Source organism: Tiliqua scincoides, chromosome 3, assembly GCF_035046505.1.
Source record: "Tiliqua scincoides isolate rTilSci1 chromosome 3, rTilSci1.hap2, whole genome shotgun sequence".
NCBI classification, from domain to species: domain Eukaryota; kingdom Metazoa; phylum Chordata; class Lepidosauria; order Squamata; family Scincidae; genus Tiliqua; species Tiliqua scincoides.
In genome coordinates, this window is record NC_089823.1 from 87,200,726 (window position 1) to 87,223,137 (window position 22,412).

Below are 22,412 nucleotides of genomic sequence, written 5' to 3' on the forward strand. Positions count from 1 at the left end.
GAAATGGAAAAGGTGCAAAAGAGAGTGACTAGGATGATTACGAGGCTGGGGCACCTTCCTTATGAGGAAAGGCTATGGTGTTTGGGCGTCTTCAGCCTAGAAAAGAGGCGCCTGAGGGGGGACATGATTGAGACATACAAAATTATGCAGGGGATAGACAGAGAGATGCTCTTTACACTCTCACATAACACCAGAACCAGGGGACATCCACTAAAATTGAGTGTTGGAAGAGTTAGAACAGACAAAAGAAAATATTTCTTTACTTAGCGTGTGGTTGGTCTGGTTGTAATCCATTACGGATTAGAAGCCATGATGTGCATGTACAACCTCCTGATTTTAGAAATGGGCTATGTCAGAACGCCAGATGCAAGGGAGGGCGCCAGAATGAGGTCTCTTCTTATCTGGTGTGCTCCCTGGGGCATTTGGTGGGCCGCTGTGAGATACAGGAAGCTGGACAAGATCGGCCTATGGCCTGATCCAGTGGGGCTGTTCTTATGTTCTTATATGTTCTTATGCCTCATTCCTGCTCAGAAGATCACCGGCATGCAGCTGAAGACATTTTTGTTTGGGCAGGCCTTACCTCTGTTTGATTTTTTCTATCTCCCTCTGGCATTTTAATCTGTTACTGGTTGTCTTTTTTGAACAGTGTGCCCTCCTTATCCGCAGGTTTGGTATCCATTATTTGACGCAACACAGCTGCCGACCTACACTGCAGGGTGGGCAAAAAACCTGAAATCCCTTCTTGTCACATCTGAGAGGTTTTCTAAGCTGTGAGGAGGCTACTCATGTGTCTGAAAGACGCTTCTGGTTTTTCACCAAAGCAGAAGTGCCTTTCAGAAGGCTCCAGAAGGCTGCTGGAGCCTTCTGAAAGGCACTTCCAGTTTTTAGGGTCTCTCCATGGATGCAATTATCTGCATAAATGGATATCAGTGGGGGGAGGGGGTCGAGGAACTGATCCCCCACAGATACAAAGGGTCCACTGTGTTTATACGTATGATGTGAGGCACTCTGAACGCTCCATCAGATGAACAGAAATTCTGTCACAGAGAAATAAATCAGTGTTATGTTAATGTTACTACATAATATAAAATAAAAGGTATGCTACTCATACCCCAGATGTACCCACACTATACTCTATAAACAGAAAAAGCCCAATAGCTGGCAACTGGGACAGACAATCCAAATGATGCCATGCCATGCTGATAACATCAAAATAATTTTTAGCTGCACTCCTATGGGCGCTTATCTGGGAGTAAGCTCTACTGAACATTAAGAGGCCTCTGATGTTGTAAACATGCACAGGATGGGCTGCTTCAATTTGCTTAAGTGTAGTGATAGCATTGCCTCTAAAGTATGAAAAGGAAACAAACATTCTAATTTTTTTATTATTATGTGTACTCTGCATGATCTGGCAAGAACCCAATCCTGGTTCCCACAGCATAGGCACAAAGGGCACATATGATTTTTTAAAATGGCATGTTTCCTTATCATATTCTATGGGGCCTATTATCCACTGTGTTAAGTGTTTCATTTTGTTTTTATGTATTCTTGGTTTGTTTTCTATAATGTATTTGTGAGCCGCCTTAGTGAAATATAAATCCCAATATAAAATGTTTGGAGTGCATATGGTATACACTGCAGTGAAACTCACTAATTTCATAACAATCACGGTGACTCTTAAATTATGTTTCACTGGTAATTGCTAGCTCCTCCAATTGCTCAGAGTGAAGTTCAATTCTGAGATGATACCAGATGCAAGGGTCACAATAGTATGAACATGTTTCAATGCAACTTAAAAAGTGGGAAATAATGGATCTCATACAGACCTCCAAATAATCTCTAAACTCAAGCAAAGATAGCAGAATCTACACAGTCCTGCTTCACACAAAAGCAGGAAATCAGAATGCACATCACTGATGCTTTGGCAAGCTCAACTTTTTTTGAAGCTCAAACTGGCCAACAACATGCAGATGAACACAAGGAGACCCTGAAAAGACCATCTGCAGCCACCACAACGAGCCTCACCTTGGAAGAACTATCTTTGGCCGCAGAAGCTAGCTGCCAGATAAGTGCAAAATAAGCACACTGTAGAGTAAGCAAAAGAACCTGCAAAATAAAAGCAAAGTCATAAATGTGCCAACCATGCATTTAAAAGCTTTGTACAACAGTCACCTTGCTCCAGATTTTGTTTTTTAAAAAAACAGAATTACATGATTCCACTACTACTAAAAGTAGCCTCAGTCATTGTATTTAAATGTTGTTTTTGGTGAAAGATTCAATCTGATATTCAAGCCTAATGAGATTTAAAATGGCAACCTTATATATCTCCAAGGATGCTGAGAACTAGGACTAAACAGACACACTGGGGAGCTGTTTTTAAAGAGCTGAAATATTTTCGGCATTATTGTTACATTTACCTGAATAGGTAGAGGACTGTGTTCCACCTTAAAAATAAGTAGCTCAGACATCTTGTCATAGAGATTCCAAGGGGTGAGATCATGGGCACTACAAAAGGAAATGAAGCATCACTATGGAAACCATGGCAAAATAAGCTTCTACAAAAATAAACACAACAGCCATGTTTGGGCCATGATCCTGTCAGTTCACTGATCCAGCTAGGTTAGCACTGTGGACACTGACTGGCAGTGGCTCCCTAGGGCAGTGATCTTCCTTCAACCTTTTCCATCTCATAGCACACTGACAAGGCACTAAAATGGTCAAGGTACACCATCGGTTTTTTGACAATTGACAAGGCACACTGTGCTGTCACATCCCCCAATGGACCTACTAATAAATGACCCTCTCCCAAATTTTCACAGCACACCTGGGGACCAGTCGCGGCACATCAGTGTGCCATGGCACAGTGGTTGAAAATGGCTGCTCTAGAAGAATATTTTTCTGCTGTATCTCAAGGGTCCAGGGATTGAATCTGGGACCTTCTGCATGCCAAGTATGTGCCACCACTGAGCTATGACCCCACCCTGTTAGCATAGTCACCTTAACTACAACACCTGGGAAAGCCCTGAAAGACCCAGCTCTGAAACATCGGGACTATGGTATCTGCATTACAATACTGTCCACAACTTTTGTCAAATGATGTTTATAGAAACTGCTGAGTAGCAAGAAAAAGGTATGCAGAGTCAGTTTTCCAAGTGGGCCTTGAGCTTATAAACAAACAGTTTCTTTAGTTCTCATTAAGGCACTGGAGAAAGTAAGAACAGTTTTTCCACTGTCTCAGAGTTGGTCCAGTGTAACCACATCAATTGGTCTCAGAGTGGTACACAGACTGCTGGCACTCATATTCTTGCCAAGCACTTGGCAATTCAGTCCAACCCTACAGGGAACATCAAGCTTACAAGTGGGTCCAGAAGCAACAAAGAAACAAACAAAACAACTCACATGAATAAATGAAAGTCCTTGGCTAGACCAGACTGCAACACAAAGCATGCCCTTTGAAAATAATCCCAATAACGTCATGATACAAGAATTTCTGTGCTAAGGCGACTCTCTAAAAAGCCAAACCCAAAACAGATCTATTACATGCTCTAAGAAGCTAGGACCAAGTGGAGACCAGAGATGACTGCTCACCAAATCCTGAAGTGGCTGACCACAGCTGTCCACCTATGCAAAGGCCTGCGTGAGAATATATTTATACTGTGACACAGCACAAAATCAGAGGGAAGCCCAGAGCTTGAGATAATCTGAAGTCAATGTAAGCCAAGTGAAAGGATTTCAAGACAAGTAAAACAGCTCCCTAAAGACCCCTCAGCAGTACAAGAAACCAAACTATTAAAGTAGCCCACTGTAAAATATTAGGAATAGGGTTTCATGCTAGTTTCTCTACAGGGCATCTCATATATTTAAAGATGTTTGCCTTGAGCTTTAAAGGCTGCATGTGCATTTCCACAATACTAGAGCCTGAGGTAGTGCAATGAAATTGGTTGACACACAATCCATGACAGACAGAAAAAGGACTTCTTCAGACAGCACATAACTCACTTCCACAAGATGTAGAAATGGTCAATAGCTCAGATTTTTTAAAAGAGGATTTGACAAATTCATGGAGGATAAATGTATCAATGGCTACTAGTTGTGATGGCTAATACCATGTCTAGATGTCTAATACTACCAATAGCCAATACTATCTCTAGAGGCCCCTGAAATTCACTTGCAGAGGAGCACTGGTGGCAGAGGTATGCCTTTCTCTCATACATGTGAGTTTCCCCAAAGGCATCACACAGGCAACTCCTGTGAGAAAGATAGTGGCTGGTCTAGATGGATCGTTGGTTTGAGTCTCATGTTCTTACTTTAAGAATCTAAACCTTCCTAAAGAACCAGCACATACTCATGAGTACTCCAGTTCATATATAGGCCCCAGTACAGTTTCTCAAGACTCTACCTAGCATGGCGACAAGTCCTCAAGGACTCCAGAAGACAAAACCCAACACCTATATTTTACCACTTCACCCAGCCATTTTACAAGGTGGTACATAGTTCTCTCCTATTTGAGCAGTGTACATGTAGTTCTTATTGAGCTTTGTGCCCACGTAGCAGTAGAAAATGACATTAGTAGTCAGCATAAACAAACATCTCACTTATAAAAAGCTGTTATTCTTCGCAACATGGAGCATATTTGATGAATCCCTTCTTCTTCTGCACAAAGACCTTCTCCCTGAATCATATGCAGAGGATAGAGGTGGAGAATCAGAACATGAGCAACCAACCGTTTCTCCGAATTGCAGATTTGTTTAACTATGGAAGCTATTTTAAAATACTTTAAGAACCTGCAGAAGCCCTGCCTCCTCTTCCTACACAAACATCCCCCAAAAGACTATTGCAAAAAGACACTCTCCTACACTGTATCAGATCTTCTCCCCAGCATCAGAGAAATCATACCAACGATTGCCATTGTATTGACATAGGAGGCAGAACCTGCTACAAACACCCACCAAGGAATAAGTGACCATTCACCAATGACAGTGGGAGTTTAACACTGGTGCAGCATATCTACTACCAAAATAAACGGGGGGGGGGGCCTTATTTTGCTTGACGCATTTACTGAACTTCAGATCTCAGTTTCAAAAAAACACTGATCTGTACTTCTGTGGTGGAATGATATCTGTTAGCAATGGCCCACTTGATCAACTGTTGTTGAACTGAGTCTGCAGGCTATTCATATTTCCAACAGCTGCTCCTGTATTCTTAGAACTTACAAAAACCTTTTCAAGTATTTCTATGGCCTTACGCACCCATGGAAATGTGAAAGCCACTTTTAAGACCTAAAAGCTTTGCAAGATGTTTCAAACAAACAGGCTCCATGCTCAGACAAAGGTTATTCAAAGCCATAGACGGGAAGTGGTCTTATTGGCTCCAGCACAGAAAAGCTCAATGTTATCTCCAAAATACAGGTATTTTAAATTAACTTTTTAACAAGTTAGGATGCTGTCAAATAGCAGACAGGCATGGATTCAGATTGCAAACTCTAAAATAGTCTAACGTACAGTATCCATTCAAAATGCACACAAGATAAATGTCTTGAAATTGTACTGTACACTACTAAGATACAAATCAAAGAATTACATAATTTAAATACTTTTTTTGTTTGTTTTGCCAGTGTGGAGTTTTCATTGATTGAAACAAAAATGCTCTAATTGTTGGCAACCTTCAGTCTCGAAGACTATTGTATCGTGCTCTGAATGGTGGTCCTGGCACAGCGTCTAGTGTGGCTGAAAAGGCCAATTTGAGAGTGACAATCCCTTCCACACTGGGAGTAAGTAGAGTGTGTCCCTGGTCTGTCTCCCTGGCTATGGGCCTTCCTTCTTTGCCTCTTTGCCTCAGTCTGTTGGCCAAGTGTCTCTTCAAACTGGGAAAGGCCATGCTGCACAGCCTGCCTCCAAGCAGAATGCTCAGAGGCCAAGGTTTCCCATCTGTTGAGGTTTATTCCTAAGGCTTTCAGATCCCTCTTGCAGATATCCTTGTAGCACAGCAGTGGTCTACCCATAGGGCGCTTTCCCTGCACAAGTTCTCCATAGAGGAGATCCTTTGGGATCCGACCATTGCCCATTCTCAAGACATGACCAAGCCAACGCAGGCGTCTCTGTTTCAGCAGTGTATACACGCTGGGGATTCCAGCTCGTTCCAGGACTGTGTTGTTTGGAACTTTGTCCTGCCAGGTGATACCGAGGATGCGTCGGAGGCAGTGCATGTGGAAAGCGTTCAGCTTCTTCGCCTGTTGTGAGCGAAGAGTCCATGACTCGCTGCAGTACAGAAGTGTACTCAAGACGCAAGCTCTGTAGACCTGGATCTTGGTATGTTCTGTCAGCTTCCTGTTGGACCAGACTCTCTTTGTGAATCTGGAAAATGTGGTAGCTGCTTTACCAATGCGTTTGTTTAGCTAGGTATCCAGAGAAAGAGTGTCGGAGATCATTGAGCCAAGGTAGTCATGGACAACCTCCAGCTCATGTGCAGAGATTGCAATGTAGGGAGGTGAGTCCACATCCTGAACCATGACGTGTGTTTTCCTCAGGCTGATTGTCAGTCCAAAGTCTTGGCAGGCCTTGCTAAAACAGTTCATGAGCTGCTGGAGATCTTTGACAGAGTGGGCGGTGACAGCTGCATCGTCGGCAAAGAGGAAGTCACACAGACATTTCAGTTGGACTTTGGACTTTGCTCTCAATCTGAAGAGGCTGAAGAGCTTTCCGTCTGATCTGGTCCAGAGACAGATGCCTTCTGTTGCCGTTCCAAAGGCCTGCTTCAGCAGGACAGCGAAGAAAATCCCAAACAAGGTCGGCGCGAGAACACAGCCCTGCTTCACTCCACTTCGGATGTCAAAGGGGTCTGATGTGGAGCCATCAAAGACTACAGTGCCCTTCATGTCCGTGTGGAAAGACCTGATGATGCTGAGGAGCCTGAGTGGACATCCGATCTTGGGGAGAATCTAGAAGAGGCCATCCCTGCTGACCAGGTCGAAAGCCTTCGTGAGATCTATGATTTTAACTGGTTCACACATGACAAGTTTCAAACATGGGTATCACTTCTGTTTAGGAAATTGGACATAGTCCATGTGTATATCATGTGCCAAAGATGCATGTACCATATACGTGCACTTTTCTAAAAGGTCTAACCATAACCAGCAGAGCTGCCTTTAACAGTTGCAAGCACATTTAAAAGTTTGAAGGTTGTTGGAGAAGTAGCCTATTATTTCATGTATTCCCTCGCACATCTTCCTTCCACCAGCTGTGGCCAACAAGTCTCCAGCTTTTCTCCATAATGGTTTTATGTTGTCCTGTTCCTTCAGAATTATGAGACAGGCAGAGTTTCCAAAAGGTCCCCTAGCAGACTTAGAGCCCAATCCTTAGAGCCCAATCCTGGGTTTACTACTGGTGCACACTGTTGCAAACATGCCATATAGCACATTTGCAAGGCTTACTGCCAGGCGAGTATCTGTGTTAGGCCAGCACTGGGCAGTGCTGGGCTAGCACCAGGCGGACGCTCGGCCCCCGCTGCTCAGCGGTTGCATGGACCACCGAGCTGCAATAATGTAAGCAGGGGAGGGGGGAGGCAGGAAGGGGGTGTTCTGGGAAGGGGGGAGTCAGGGAGGAGGCGTGCTGGGGAAAGAGCAAGGAGAGTGGGAGGCGGGTCCGGTGGAGCTCTGCTCCACCGCAGGGCATTCACGAGAGGCTCGGCGCCCTACACGAACGCTCTTCCCTCACTCTTCGCTGACCTTTTGGTCGGCGGTGAATCGAGTAGCCCCATTGTGGGGCTACTTCCTTTAGCCAGGAGAAGGGGACAAAAGTCCTCTTCCCCAAAGGTGCTGCCTGCGGCTGCCATGGGCATGCTGGATGCAGTAGCAGCTGTTTTTGGGGTTGCCACAGCTGCGTGCCATGGAAGCGCAAGATTGTGCTGTTAGTCATGACTTACCATAGTTTCCTATATCTAAGATGGTGAGCACTTTTGGGACAGAGAACCATTTAGTTATTTGATTTTCTCTGTAAACTGCTTTGTGAACTTTTTATTGAAAAGTGGCATATAAATGCTGTTAATAATAACCATGTAGGAAATTTATCATATGTGAAGTGACCACTGACAAAACTGTCCCCTCTTTTCAAAACTTTGCTCCAGAAAACTAAGCTAGCTTTTCCTTACATCCAGACATCACACCTACCTCATCCCAAAAAATACTCAATAGGTGGTTTAGTTTGTCTACCAATTCATCCACCAGTTCAGTTCTAGCCAAAGTCACTTTGTTGTGGATAACAAGCTCTTCATTGCAAAGAATGTAGTATATCCTAGAGCAAGCTTCTAGGACATCTGCATCAGAGTGTTTGATTACAATGGATTTTATCTCCCCCAGCAATGCGTCCAAGTGCTGCAAGGAAAACAAAGCATGATAAATGTCAATTTATGACCCAGTGTGATACATGGAATAGTGATTGATTGGGACTCATCAGCTCCAAGATGAAATTCTCACTCACACGCACTCATATGCACTCACTTGTGCAGCCTTGAACAAGTTGCATGGCCCATCTGTAAAGTGGGACCACCACAATTCACACAAATCAGGGATGTGTTATTACCCACACTTGGGGCACATGCACAGAAGACATGGCTGTGTTTCTCAGTTCACAGTGTCAGCTCAAAGATGGGCACACAGGAAGGAGTCCCAGGGAATAGGTGATACTATCTGACCCAAGAAGAAATACTACTCAGCACTGGTCTGTTTGTCTTGAGTATTTTGCTCCCCCATCCCAGGATCAAGCACAGGCTTAACATAATGTGCTGTGTGGATAAAAGACTACACCCAAGACCAACTTCAATCTGCCCCAGTCCTGTAATGGCATGTCTCTAGGGCTCAAATTGGCTAAACAACTGAACAATTCACTTGAATGAATGAAAGATTTATATATCCACTGCAGAAGCACCAATACAGTGGCCTTCAGTCATGTACCTTCTTCTTTCCTAGGAGGATGAACAAAGAAAGCAAGATCTATCCCATACCATAAAGATTAGACTGCATCCTCCTTTTCCTGGTGCAGTGCTCCATGTTCCTTGAGTTTGTTCCCAAGCCAGGTCCATCATCCATATTTTTCTACCTCACTCAAGCCATTTTACATGGTGGTACATAGTTTTTATCCTACTTGAGCTTTGTGCCCAGTGTGCAACAGCACTGAACCAGCAATCAACCTATATGCTTTCTGACTTCTGGACAAACCCCTGGAATGGAAGCAATATGTATCTTGGGGACCTAGTGTACATTTATATCTATATCCTATCTTTTGTCAGCAAAATTTAAGCATACACAGGAGTTCCCAGGGGAGTTTCCCAGGTGGTTTTTCCAGGGGGGCTAGAATCAATGCTAATCCTGATTAGCTTCAACCAGACTGCTGCACTAAGTGCCCACAATCAATGTCCTAGTACCAATTCCTTTTGTACAATAGCATTTCTTGCTTCCTTAGTGTTAAATGTTCTCAAAAGTTAGGATGTACCACTATGCGTCTCATAGGATTTCTAATATCTGCCCCCCCTCACGCACACACACACACACACTTCCATTAATTCACCTTCTCCAAGTGTCCAGTACCGTACAAATCTAAATTAAAATACTGTGGGATTCGCAGGAGATTTGCCACTTTCTCTGCATCTCCTGAATACTGCAAAGGAAAAACAGGACATGAGTCTGCTGCTGAAACCCAAATCAATTATTTAATGCACTCACAAGAGCAGCTGCTAGTTACCTTCGACAAGAGCCGAGGGAGCACCACAATGAAGTGTTCAGTAATTTTAGTACAATCTTCCACCTGTATCTTCTTTTCTCTGGCAGACAGGATCTGGAGATAAAGCACTTTGTTGCAATCACAACATAAGCATGCAGTCAATTCATAGATTAGCTGTACGGTTAAAACTTGGTATAGCAAAATGTTAGAAATGCAGGCTTTCTGTTATTTAAATGTTGATTATATTGTTGATTCCTTGATTAAAAGTTTGATGATAGATTATTTTCTTTTTTGAAGAGGTAGTTTTATTTCAGTCACAAAAGTTACCATAGCAGCTCTGTGAAACAAAGCCTTTTGGTGTTCTAAGAATTATCCATGTTAGAGCAAAGGAATACATAGAACAGTTAAGAAATATTTGGCATTCCAGCCGTATCAGTGCCTTGTGAAAAGTTCAGCACTGCTAAGTTCTGGGAATAAGTCATACAGCTCTCTTGATTCTTCCCATTTCAATAAGTTAGTATGTTTACAATCACAGCTGAGTGGAACTGGGACAGAACTGCAGCACTGTGGGTTCTGCTGTCTGATGAAATCCCACAAATCTAAGTGGGTCACAAAAGTGATAGAAGTAATATATATGGTTTCTCTTTCTCAATGAAGATAGGAAGCTATCACTCAAATCTGAAGTTCTCACACCTGAACAAAAAGTCATCTTTATTCACACTTCTCAAAAAGGACCTTCCCTGGGATAAGGCAATGTGTAACTGTAAGTGAATCAGATTGATTAATTTGGGTGGGTGGTCTTACTGGATTTTTTGCAACATAATCTTTCATAATGTAACAGCAGCAATTAAACATCTGTTTTCCACTCTGATCTTATCCATATTTACTCAATGGATTTATGAGGGACTTGGAGCTCTTTTACACATTATAACAAACAGCAGAAATGCACAAGTGACTTGAACTTATTTATGTTTGTAGATTGACATCCCACCTTTCTTCCATCACGGAACTTGAGACAGCTTATGTGTGAGCTCAGTCAAAGTTGGACTGGTTCCAGAAGCAGCACCCCAATTCTCCCCACTTTTTAAAGCACTCACACTAGTACATGCACATATACACTAATACTGCCCTTACTGCCTCCACAGCCCAGTTGGTTTTTCAAAACAGGCAGGTGTAGGAATGGTGCTGCTGGAAGAATTAGCATGGGACCACTGCTACCTCAATCCTTCCACCTAAATGCTGTTTCAATTAGCAGACTGGTTTCATGCTGCTCCTTTTAGCTGCTTGTGTTTGCTTCCATGGTTATGTTCTTAATTGATATTATCTGCTAGCTACAGTGATGCTGCTGTGTAAATGCTCTCTGTCTGCTAGTTACATTTGCACCCTCACTCACTCACTCACTCACTCACTCACTCACTCACTCACTCACTCACTCACTCACTCACAGAGAGAGAGAGAGAGAGAGAGAGAGAGAGAGAGAAGAATGTAATGATGAGATTCTAACTCTTTAAACAAATAAATAAAATCCTTCTAACACAGTCGAAGAGCTGGAAGTGGGTTTGCTCTGCAACTGCAGAGGCTGCAGAATAAGGTTTTGTGCCAAGTCCTAAAAATGCTTCCTCTGCATTTGTTTCAGGACAGGTACTTTCTTTATTATGTTCTCCCTTGGCAGACGAATCTATTACAAAGATCATTGGGGGGGGGGGTAAGCCTGCACTGGGAAAACAGACTGCCATTAAATCATTCAAATAAAACCCCACTGACTTTCCTGATCGCTCCTCTGCCCACGGGAGGATGGCCTTCAGCAGCTTCTCGAACAGTCGCCAAGATGATTTCAATGAGGGCACTCTCTTGGGCATTGCTCAGTGCTGCAAGCAAAACAACAAGACAGATTCCTGTTTAGCCTCTCACAAAAAGTAGTGGAGATCTTAGAATGCTTATTGCAGAAACTTCATTCATTTTTCCAGATGACTTTGAAAATAGCTAAAATTGGAAACCTGGAAGTTTATTACATATGTTTTAAAATGCATGTTATCCACATAGAGCACACAGTTGTCCTTGGGAATTTAATGCCACAGAATAGAAAGGCAATGTTTCTATTTCTATATCAACACAGCAGTGAAAGTAAAAGCGGAGCAATCACACCCCACCTCCACTAAAGCAGAAGTGGAGCATGAACGCTCCGCTTTCACGGCTGTGGGAAGCCCTGCAGAAGGTTGTGCAGGGCTCTCCGCAACCCTGGGAGGCTGCAGGAGGCTTGGGTAAGTGCACCCAAGCCCCTACAGCCCCCCTGAGCTGCGTGATCCTGGGGATCATGCTGCTGCCTCCCCCCCCCCCCCGCATGCACTTAGTGGCTCTCAAACTCTCCCAGAGAGTTTGAGAATCACTGCTCTATTCCTATCCTCATGCTGTAGGAAGTGCAAAACAAAGGATGCAGTGGTTTAATTCTTTAGACACTATAATTTCTATAACCTCTATAATTTTGACTACTTGGCCATTCCAGCCTTTCCACATGCATAAACTGCAAGCAGTCATATCTGTGTCATATCATACCCACACACATGGAGGAAGCTGTTGCATTCTTTTCTATGAAATAGAAATCAAGCTCTGAGAAAACCAGTGACAAATTTTTTTGAGCAGGAAGCAAAGAAGATGTGACTGTGGAACCCAGTGTCCACTTCACTACTTGAACAACACACAGCTTTTAAAACTAGTGTTCAATCTTGGCAAAGAATCCCGATTATCAATATGTCACATGAACCCTCTTGTCCAGCATGACCTCATAACACAATGTTTTGGGTTGGCTGAACCAGAAGGTATTAACCCTAGTTGAAAATGCTAAATTTCTTGGCCTACTTACCTGCTCCTTTATGATCAGCATTTTCTAATAAGAGAGTCGTCATGCACTCCCAGTCTTTCAATAAACTCATGGCCCAATCCCACAGGCTGTCTACAAGATATGTGACGTGGCTATGTAGCTAAAAAAATAAAACCCAGACCATCAGAAACAATCCATTTAGCATTAGCTAGGATAATTCAAGACAGCAGTAAGCACACGGGTAGGGAGGCAAAAATATGACACAACTGGATCTTCGTTTGATCTTGCCCCTGCAACTGTTTCCATTGCCAAAGACACAAACTACTTTTAAAACTGAACAGTGGCTTGTCTCATCAACAGTGAAAGCTGCTAGGCAGAAACATCAAGCAGAATTCAGCCTGTGTGTGAAGTCTGGCACCAGATGGCATGTTGCTTTTTTCTGTTATTGTCAGTGGTTTCCAAACTGTAAGCCAAGGCTGTCCAGGGAGTCAAGGAAACCAGTCCAGGGAGCCACAGAATCCTCTGGAAAAATGCACCTCCCTCTAGAATGTATAGGATTGTAGCCCTAACTGGGAGCTGCAGCCAATGGCCCAGTAGGTCAAGGGAGCCGCCAGTCAAAAATGTTTGGGAACCACTGCATTCTTGCCAATGCTGTAGAAGAATTATCAATAACAGGGAGCTTGAGAAGAGATCCTATAGTCAAATCAACTATTTCCAACTAAGGCTAAATATGCAGCAAAGCCCATATCAGAACGTCATCTTTCCCTTGACTGGAATATGAATAAAAGTTTATTACTGTGAAAAAACAATGTTTAAAGGCAAAATGCTTTATATAACCTGTTTTATCATGCACAAAACTGAAGTTAAAGTATCAGCTCTCTATGCTGCCTTAGAAGAAAGATCAGACAGCATTTTAATATATACTGATTAATCTGCCTCATGTCAGAAAGCTCTCCAAATAAGATTTTTCACCCCATTATCATATAATTTATCTGATGGGAAAGCACGTTGTCTGAACACCTTGCATTTCAATCTAAACACTGTATCCTTAACCCAGAGTTCTAGCAATTCCAGCAATGCACCTACCCATCCTCCTGTAAACATAACTAAGGTCTTTCCCTCTGCCTGCTGCAGATACCCCTATCAAAATAAGGGGTTCTTTTGTGTCTTGTTCACCATCTCCCAATACATCTAAAGCTAATTGCAAAGACCCATCACATTTAAAATTTTGCTTTCCAGACATACTTTTATTTGTTGGCAAATTCTTTCTAAAGATTATTGCAAGTCTTTTTTTCTTTCCCCACACATAGCTTCACTGGTTCTGAAAGTGAGATAGCCTTCTGAAACAACTGGATGGAATAAGAAAGCCTTGGTGATCTCTGTACCCATTACTTGCATTTTCTTTACCTCGCCCTCCAGGTAGAAACTAATTAATGTTTTCAGCTGGCTAGCAATGGGTTTCAGTTTTCCATTTCCTTCTGAGGTAGCTTCCACTTCAATTCCCTGGACAATCAGTCTGCCAATGGAAAAGTAAGTCAGTCAGATCCACTCCCTATTCTATTTGCAGGAAACAAATTGCCTTGCTTGGTTTTTATAGATTCTAAAGCATTTATGCTAAAAACCAACAAACATCCTCTATAATCTATTGATTTTGTAACTGTGGTACATGGTTTACAATAATCAGAAATCCAGCTCCTTTTTGTGGCAGTAAAGGTCAAAGATAGTTCGAGATAACAGATGCATAACATTAAGTACTAATTTAATTGATTACCCCTGTTAAAAGGGGACAATTGCAAGCAAAGATTAAAAGTGTAATTTAAGAGACATTCACAATAGAATTCTACGACTGAAAATACAATTTTAAACCAAGTTTCATATATAACAAAAAACCGCTTATAATCATGATTGTGTATTTGCTAGAACTCCAGTATTACATGCAAAATCTCAGCTTCCCTTCAAACTAAACACAGTCTCTGCGATCACAGGAAAAAAAGTTGAAAGCATCTGAGCAATGACCACTGAAAGCTTTAGTCCTCATTCCTCCCTGCCTATGGATTGTACTCCTCTAGTCTCAATATTAATCTTTATCTAATTTGCACTGGTCTCAACTGTGCAGCCTTACACAAGTTTGGTGACTGAAAAGCACATTAAAGTATGCAGCAGCATGATCAACTTTTAATATTTTTCTCTCTAAAAAACCTGGTGCAGAATGAATTATTTTCATCAACATGTCACAGTGAGAAGTAATAAAAGAAGTTCAGCGTAATACAAATGGGGTATATATTCATCACTTTCCTTTTTAGTATTCCAGTTCATTCCCCTAATGCAAGTGTTGTTACCAAGGCCCATTTAGAAACTTTCTCTGGAGAGAGTTAGATTTTTCTACTTTGTTAACTTGACTGAAAATTGGAAGCTTTTTAATCTACCGGCTCACTAAATTATGCGGGGTTTTGTACTGCACGGCGGATAATGTCCACAGCTGGAGTGTGGAAGAAGAAACTGTGATTAATCACAAAGGAGAACCTCTTCACAATCACAACCACCAGCAGAATCTGCACACTGGATAGAAGTTCAACAGGAAAAATAAATAACAGGAGTAAAAACTACCTGAACTTTTGCATAAACCTCACAGATACTACTAGGGGGTCTTCGGCAGGCCCCTCAATCTCAAGCCTGCATATGCAACAAGGGCCTGCTCTGCAGAGGGTTGTAAACATTATTTAGACAATGGCCTGCACCAAACAAATCATTCACAGAAGGAAAACAGTCTCCAACACTGTTCCACAACACTTGGGCAAGACTTTGCACACTGCAATGGGTTCAGAAACAGAAGACTACAATGAGATTTAACATCACTTTTCTCATGCAACGCACAGACATAGAAAGCTGCCTTCTACTCAATCGGGCCATCAGTCCACCTAGTCTACTGATCGTGCTGACTGGCAGTAGCTAGGGGTAAGTTCCTGTACCATCTGAAGATGCTGGAAACTAGATCTAGATCTAGAACCTTGAAAGCATGTGTTCTATCACTCAGCTATGCCCCCCATGCTTTAGCAAATGGTGTAAAGCAGCTCTTCAATGAGCAGAAAACACCTTTTACATGCAGAAGGATATATTGGGATCTAATGCACTAGAAGTGGTTTGAATACTCAAAACACACTGCAAGCATTATTGCTAAAGAGCATTAATAAGTCAATTGGAAGCAATGCAGCCCTCTACTTTCCTCAAATTTACTGAAAAGGCCTGAACTGGACAGTGAAACCAGTTGCAGTGAACTTCAGCGATGTCTTGTCACTGTCGTACTGAGGCAAGGCCATGAAAGCCACTTATGCTAACAAACCAAATGTTTACTTATGTTAATAGTGCTTATGCTATGCTATAGGTGTTTACAGCTATAGGAAAAATATTCACAAACAAATTATTAATTAAAAGCCTATGCTCACTTGTTTAAAACCAAAAAGCATTTCTCTGGTCTCTGTCCTAAGCTTCAAACAGACCTGAAGCTGGCAGGTTAGCTAGTTTTACTAGTTTGGCAGCCTACCAAAGAGATAACATTGAAGGCACTGTCTCTGAAAAGGGAGTTTAGGAGTGACACACACTCCCTCCTGCTTGCTTCTAAGCGAAAACAAGGTTGCTGGAGAGCACCCAAGTCATCTTAGCTCAGACTGCTTGTAAACAGAAAAACATTTTTGGATTTTTAAAAGCACAATTCCTTCAAGTTTCTTCAAACCAAAAGGACAGTGTCAAATACATATGTTGAACATTGGGAGAACTGTTTAGAGTTATTTAGACCAAAGTTTCATGTCAAAGAGAGTATGATGCCTGCTTGCTTATAATGCTTAATGGTTAGTGTCTTTAAAAGTGTAAATTAACATATATAATATGTAGTAGTTTAAAGTGAGTTTTAGCTGTTAAAATAGTTTGATTAAAACATAAATACACAGAATAGTAGAAGCCATTAAATTAAAAAGCCACAAATGCGATTCAAATTGCAGCCTTAGCAGAAAAGCTGTTCCCAGCCAAAAATCAAAAGGGTCTGACAGGGAGACTCTGGAATGTGGGGAAAAACAACATTTCACAGATAAGACTCCTCTGTAGACTCAAAGTCCTGTTTGATACTTTTAATGTGAACAAAGGAGTAAGCATCCCACAGAGATTTGCAACAGCATATGGATAGAACAACAGGCTTTGCAACAAAAGCGAGGGCAATGTTATCTATCTTGGCCCTAGAAGCGGGAAATTGAAAAGAATACACAGGTTTGAAACATTTAATGGGAAAGTCTTAGCATATGCAACTTTTTATCTGTTGGCAAAAAGAAATAGCATTTTCTAAGATACAGACACCTGCAAACACCAGCTAGACAGAAGATAAGCAGGAACATTCCTGAGAAAGTCCATGAACAGCCTCTGTCTGAGCTAAAAAGCTGACACAAATGAGATTTGTTTTAAATAAGAAAAGGTTTCTTAAAAAGCAATCTTTTTCACAATAAGAGGTTGGTTTGTCTTGTATTAAATATATGTTTACACCACTATACATCTCAAAAGGTAACAGATCACATACAGAGAATCACACATGGAATAGAGAGGCAAGCCAGAGGACTTGATTTAGACAAGGGTTGGCACAGAGCCCCATGGTGTCTGGGAAGAACAAAGAAAGGAATTTAGAGAGATAGCACTGGTAGCTCTTTGCAAAATGCCAGGGTCAAACAAGTGAAAAGTGCCAAAAGATAACCACAAAGACATACCAAAAAATGCCAGTTCTGTAATAATTGAGTAGAGTGCCACCTAGTGGTTGTTGAAATCTTTAAGATATATATGCCTCAATGTATATTTTTGCCTTTTTTGGAATCTGTAACTTGAAACCAACCAATCAAATGCTTGTAAAGTTATCTCTAGCTAATCCTGAGAAAGCCCCATCTCTGATGTCAGACTCCAGCCAATGAGAAGTGTAAGACTCCTCAAACAAAGGAGCCAGAATAGACTATAAGTGAGATGCTCAGACTGGAAAATTGCTCTCTCTTCGCTTTGGACAAGGAGTCCCTGAGAAGCCCATTGCTGGCAACGAAATAAAGCTTGCAGACGATCACCACTCTTGCCTACTGAGTTTGCTTTTGAACTTTGCTTTTGACCTTGCAACAGTACCAACACAAACCACAGCTGAAAAACTTTCTAACAGCTGGATGTGCTTACTTCAGAACTGGTTTCCACTTGCATTTGTGTCAAAATTTGAATTTGAGGAACATGGAGTACACTCGCCTGGGTCATCCACAAAAAAGGCACACATAAAATAAACTGATACTGGTCATGTGCAAGTTTATTTGGGCATTCCATATCAGGACCAAAACATTCACTTGCTTGTTGTTATTTCTGAACACATTCCTGTGTACATAAGTACGTAGCTCACTATATGAAAAAGCAACAAGAATCAGTCCAGAGTACATCATTCAGAAAAGAAAGAGTGAAGACATACATGCATTATATTGTTTGGGCAGGACGCAAAGTCAGCATTGATGTTCTGTAGTCAACAAAGCAATAAAATTAAAATAATAAAATGGAGGTACCTTTTATAAAGCAATTCCCCAGCTGCTACAGCCAGTGGTCGGTGGGTGGTGTAAACAAAGTGGTATAAGGTTTCACAGTCTTCAGACGACAATGCATCTTCACAGTTCCTGTACAAAGACATAGTATTTACTGTTTTGGTGAAGAGGGTATCGTTATAAATGCCAAATCTATAATACCTTGAACCTGGACTTGATTCTTCACTGTCTTACACACCATTTAACATCTGTGCAAAAGGAACACAGATACACTACTCAGTTAAAAATGGTTGCATTTTTCATTTGTACAGTATTGCCATGGCACAAACATTCATCACAAGATAAAATGCAACACAGTAGAGGATTGATCCTCTGGCCATGAAGAAATCACAGAAAATAATACATAATACATAAATCTATAAGCTAAAACTATGCAAATGATTCACATGGTATTCTGCTGTAAATACTGTGCTCTTTGCATGCGAGACAGCAGTTCCTTCGTCATAAAATACTGCCTTAACCCTCAGCAAATGAGCAACCTCAAAACTTGGCACCCCTAAATCCTGTCCCCAAACAGCTAATTAGGTAACAGAACAAGCATTTCGCTATTTGAACCGACATCAGGTTTGTGTTGGTGAGGAGAGTCACAGAAAAATGGTCTTGAAAACCATGCTCTGGCTACGGATGAGTATCAGCCATCGTTCTCATAAACAATGCAAGAGCAGAGGGCTGGAAGCACAAAGGGATCTGATGAGAACACACATTGCTGGCTTGTTGACTTTGAGAGCCAAGGCAGCCTCAGAAAGACTGCAAGCTGATCATTATTGCCCTGTCCATCATTTGCAGCAAGCTCCCTTTTACTGTTCAAGAAAAAGTTCTCATTCCTGTGAGGTTGTTCTTGGTGAAACTCTTTACAATAAACAGTTTTCAGCAGAGTAAATGAATATTTACCAGGAAAATATTTAAAGATTCACCATCTAATAATTAAGAAAACAGCTTTCAGAGCCTAGGAACAACTGAATAATACAGCTGAAATTATCATTTCTATACAGGTATGTGTCACTTAATGATGGAGATACATTCTCCTAAACCTGTCGTTAAGTGTATTCGTCATTGTCCGGACAACATATGGGGAGTGCCCCAGAATGCCTTGCAGCAGCCACGTTATACCCCAAAATCACTCGTGGCAGCCGGTAGAATACCATAAAGCCTTGCAGTGCCTACTGCATGCCTACTGTAACACACCAAAAATTGGGTCAAGACCCAGAGTTAGGAAACTGCTCCACAGCAATTTACATTCAAACAAGTTTAGATTTCAGTTATCAAATGACTTCAGTTCAGCTATCTAAAAGTACAGTAAAATTATGACTAAACAGGTTATAAAATATTTAACCACAAAGAGCACATTCCTTGTTCTATATAGTTTGTACTCTATTCTTTGTACTATATATTAGTACATGCCACACAAATAACTATTTAGTAGTGGAATCTACAGCCCAATCCTATAACCCACCAGCCTGCATGATGCAGCATCACCAATGGTACAACACGCTGCATGCAATGGGGGGGGGGGCAGAAGCATGGGGAAAGTGACCTCCCCAAAAGCCCATAATAAACCAATACATGACATGTCTTTGGATTTGGAAAGATGGACCCCGTTAAATCTGTCCTTTGGGGTAAGTTGACATATTTCTGCCCAGCCCACAGGTGTGTACATTTGATCTCTGTTGTGTATATGCAACATTGGCAAGAAATGGCTTAATACACTTAAAATAAATATAATCTCTCCTATAATCTATGTTATATGTGAAACCTCCTTATATCTACCACAAAAATATATTAATAAACTTTATACCTTGTTTAGGAAATTCTGATGCGGATCTGGGGTGCCTAGGATTTCTTTTAATAAATGCAATTATCATTTAATGAAGGGGAGTTTGGACTTCCTGATCTTATGACCCAGTCCTATGTAGATGATATGCTGGCAGAAAATGCGTTTCACCAGCACGCACTGTCACAATAGTGCTGTAAAGCACTTTGTGACAGCGTTAGTGGCTAGTGCACTGGCTAGAAGTTCAGAGCCTTCTCATGTGCATCAGCAGCCATTAGGACACCTGCCGGACCAGCAGAGGGGCCATGCAGGAATTTAGACAGGACTGAACTAGTAGCTTTTATCATCAAGTTTATATTTTAAATTCCAGTAACTATTGGGATAACTCACAAACAGAGATTCCATCCTGGATTATTTTAGAAACTTTTGCAGTTGCTCCTTTATGGAAATGGACTATATTGGGGTCCACATATGTCAAAGCAAAGGAGATTCCATTAGCATTATCTACTGCAGCTATTTTCAACCACTATGCCGTGGCATACTGGTGTGCTGCGGATGGTCAACAGGTGTGCCGCGGGACTTTGGGAAGGGTCCTTTATTAATAGGGCAATTGGGCATTAGAACCCCATACCAACAGCATGGTGTGCCTTGTCAGTGGTAAAAAAATTGATGTCTCTTGACAATTTTAGTGCCTTGTCAGTGTGCCATGAGATGAAAAAGGTTGAAAATCACCAATCTACTGTTAGATACATGTGGAATATGATGGCACAGAAATACAAACTTGATCCTTATTCACATGCTAAATTAACATTGTGGGCCAATCCAAAATTGAAGATTGGGACAGAATCATTTCTGTGGAAGACCTGAACTGATTGATCCATTTTTGTCTTGAACTTATTGATCAAAATCAGGAGTACCTTTCATTTTCAAGGCTGCTGGCTGGGTATGAATTGCCATCGTCAGCTAAGTGACAATATTTGCAATTGTGCCATTTATTAGTGTCTAAATTTGGTCCTGAAGCATTACCTGCCTCTCAGACTCCGCTCTCAGAAATACTCTTAGAGTCAATGGAAAAAAGACACCTGCAATATTTGTTTACAAATATTTGATGTCATTCCAGCAAGCACAATACAAAACTATTATTCATTTCTTTTTATTTACTCTCAGAATTCAAACACTGAGTACTGCATGGCCCTCAATAGACAAACTCAAAATGGGTTGATCTCATACAGGGGTAGCATTGAACCAATTCCTACATAAAGCAAACTACATTAACATCTCACTAACATTAAGTAAGCCATTGTCTGCCATAGTGTGCTAATATCAACACAATATATAGCCAAGAACTGGCAGAGGAAGGTATATGCTTGCTTTGCATGAAGTGAACAAAAAGTCTGAAGCATGGTAGCAAGCAAGGCACTTTCACGAAGGCTGCCAAGGGACTACTAAAACATTTGCAATATACACTCCTAAAAGTCCATAAAGCGCATTTCATACACATGCAACACAATCCTATCTTGCCCTGGAACAGGCAGGCCAGGAGGCCTGTGCTGTATCCAGCGCAAGATAGGGCCCCAAAGTGGATCAGCTGGAACTAAGGGAAAACTCTTCCCCTTATCCCAGGTAAACCACTGCAGCCTCAATGGGTCTCCTCAGACTAACGCCGCTTCCAGAGGTGGCATAAGTCCGAGGAGAGCTTGGGACTGCGCTGCTTGGGAAAGGGGGCTGGGATCAAGCATAAGAATTGAGTCCCAGTCCTGCCTCCTGCTGCCCGCTCCCAGGACCACCCTCCAACTAACCTCCCCCAAACCCTGAAACGCCTCCCTCCCACTTCCTCCCCACACACCCCAGAGCCTTGTGTCGGCCGAGCTTTGCTGATGCAAGGCTTCATTCTTGAGTCAGCACGGAGGCTAGGTTCAGCCTCTGTAGGCTGGCACACGTCCGTGCGCTGGCTCAGCCAATGTGCTTTATGGCACACTTCTGACCCTCCTGGGCCGGCGCAAGGCCCAAGGGCAACTCTGGATCACGCCCTTAGACATTGATTTACATTTTTTTTTCTGCCACTCTCCCCAATATAGTAAATTGACCATAGTTAGGCCAAATGCAGCAAAATGGCATTTTGGGGAGGGGGGGCTTCCAAAACTATACCCATTTTTCCATCTAGTATCTGATGTGTGTACAGCTCTACCACCTCTCTCTGTAAATGCTTAGAGATCTTATTGAGATAAGAATATAGGCACTCTTCCTATCAAGCTGTTATCTTATAAAGCCAGCAAAAAAGTCAGGTGTAACAAAACTGGAACAAGGGAAAGGCTAGAAGGAGAGTTTGCCTGGCTACTGAAAAACAAAGTTATTTTCACAAGTTATTTCCCCTAAATAGGGTACAATGAAAATCTTAACAGGAAGTATTCTCTACTTATTCACAATCAGCCAGGCAGATGCAATATTCCCTATCAATGGTTTCATTTAGAGGCAGTCAAACAATCTGCCTCTATGCGCACCTGTTCTGTCTC

The 22,412-nt window shown here is 41.9% G+C and overlaps 1 protein-coding gene across 4 annotated transcripts in view; it reads right to left on the reverse strand.

The window, feature by feature from the left end:
• The window catches only part of LOC136645505 (cohesin subunit SA-2-like), a 73,205-nt gene that overhangs the window by 18,306 nt on the left and 32,487 nt on the right, over window positions 1-22,412 (reverse strand). For all 4 annotated transcript variants that reach the window (XM_066621771.1, XM_066621769.1, XM_066621768.1 and 1 more), the window contains 10 exons: window positions 18,093-18,200; window positions 13,939-14,047; window positions 12,574-12,691; window positions 11,478-11,581; window positions 9,735-9,827; window positions 9,561-9,650; window positions 8,165-8,368; window positions 4,596-4,672; window positions 2,418-2,505; window positions 2,026-2,106 (listed from right to left, as the gene is read on the reverse strand). In XM_066621771.1, the coding sequence (XP_066477868.1) occupies window positions 2,026-2,106; window positions 2,418-2,505; window positions 4,596-4,672; window positions 8,165-8,368; window positions 9,561-9,650; window positions 9,735-9,827; window positions 11,478-11,581; window positions 12,574-12,691; window positions 13,939-14,047; window positions 18,093-18,200 (1,072 nt within the window). The remainder of the gene's footprint in view (window positions 1-2,025; window positions 2,107-2,417; window positions 2,506-4,595; window positions 4,673-8,164; window positions 8,369-9,560; window positions 9,651-9,734; window positions 9,828-11,477; window positions 11,582-12,573; window positions 12,692-13,938; window positions 14,048-18,092; window positions 18,201-22,412) is intronic.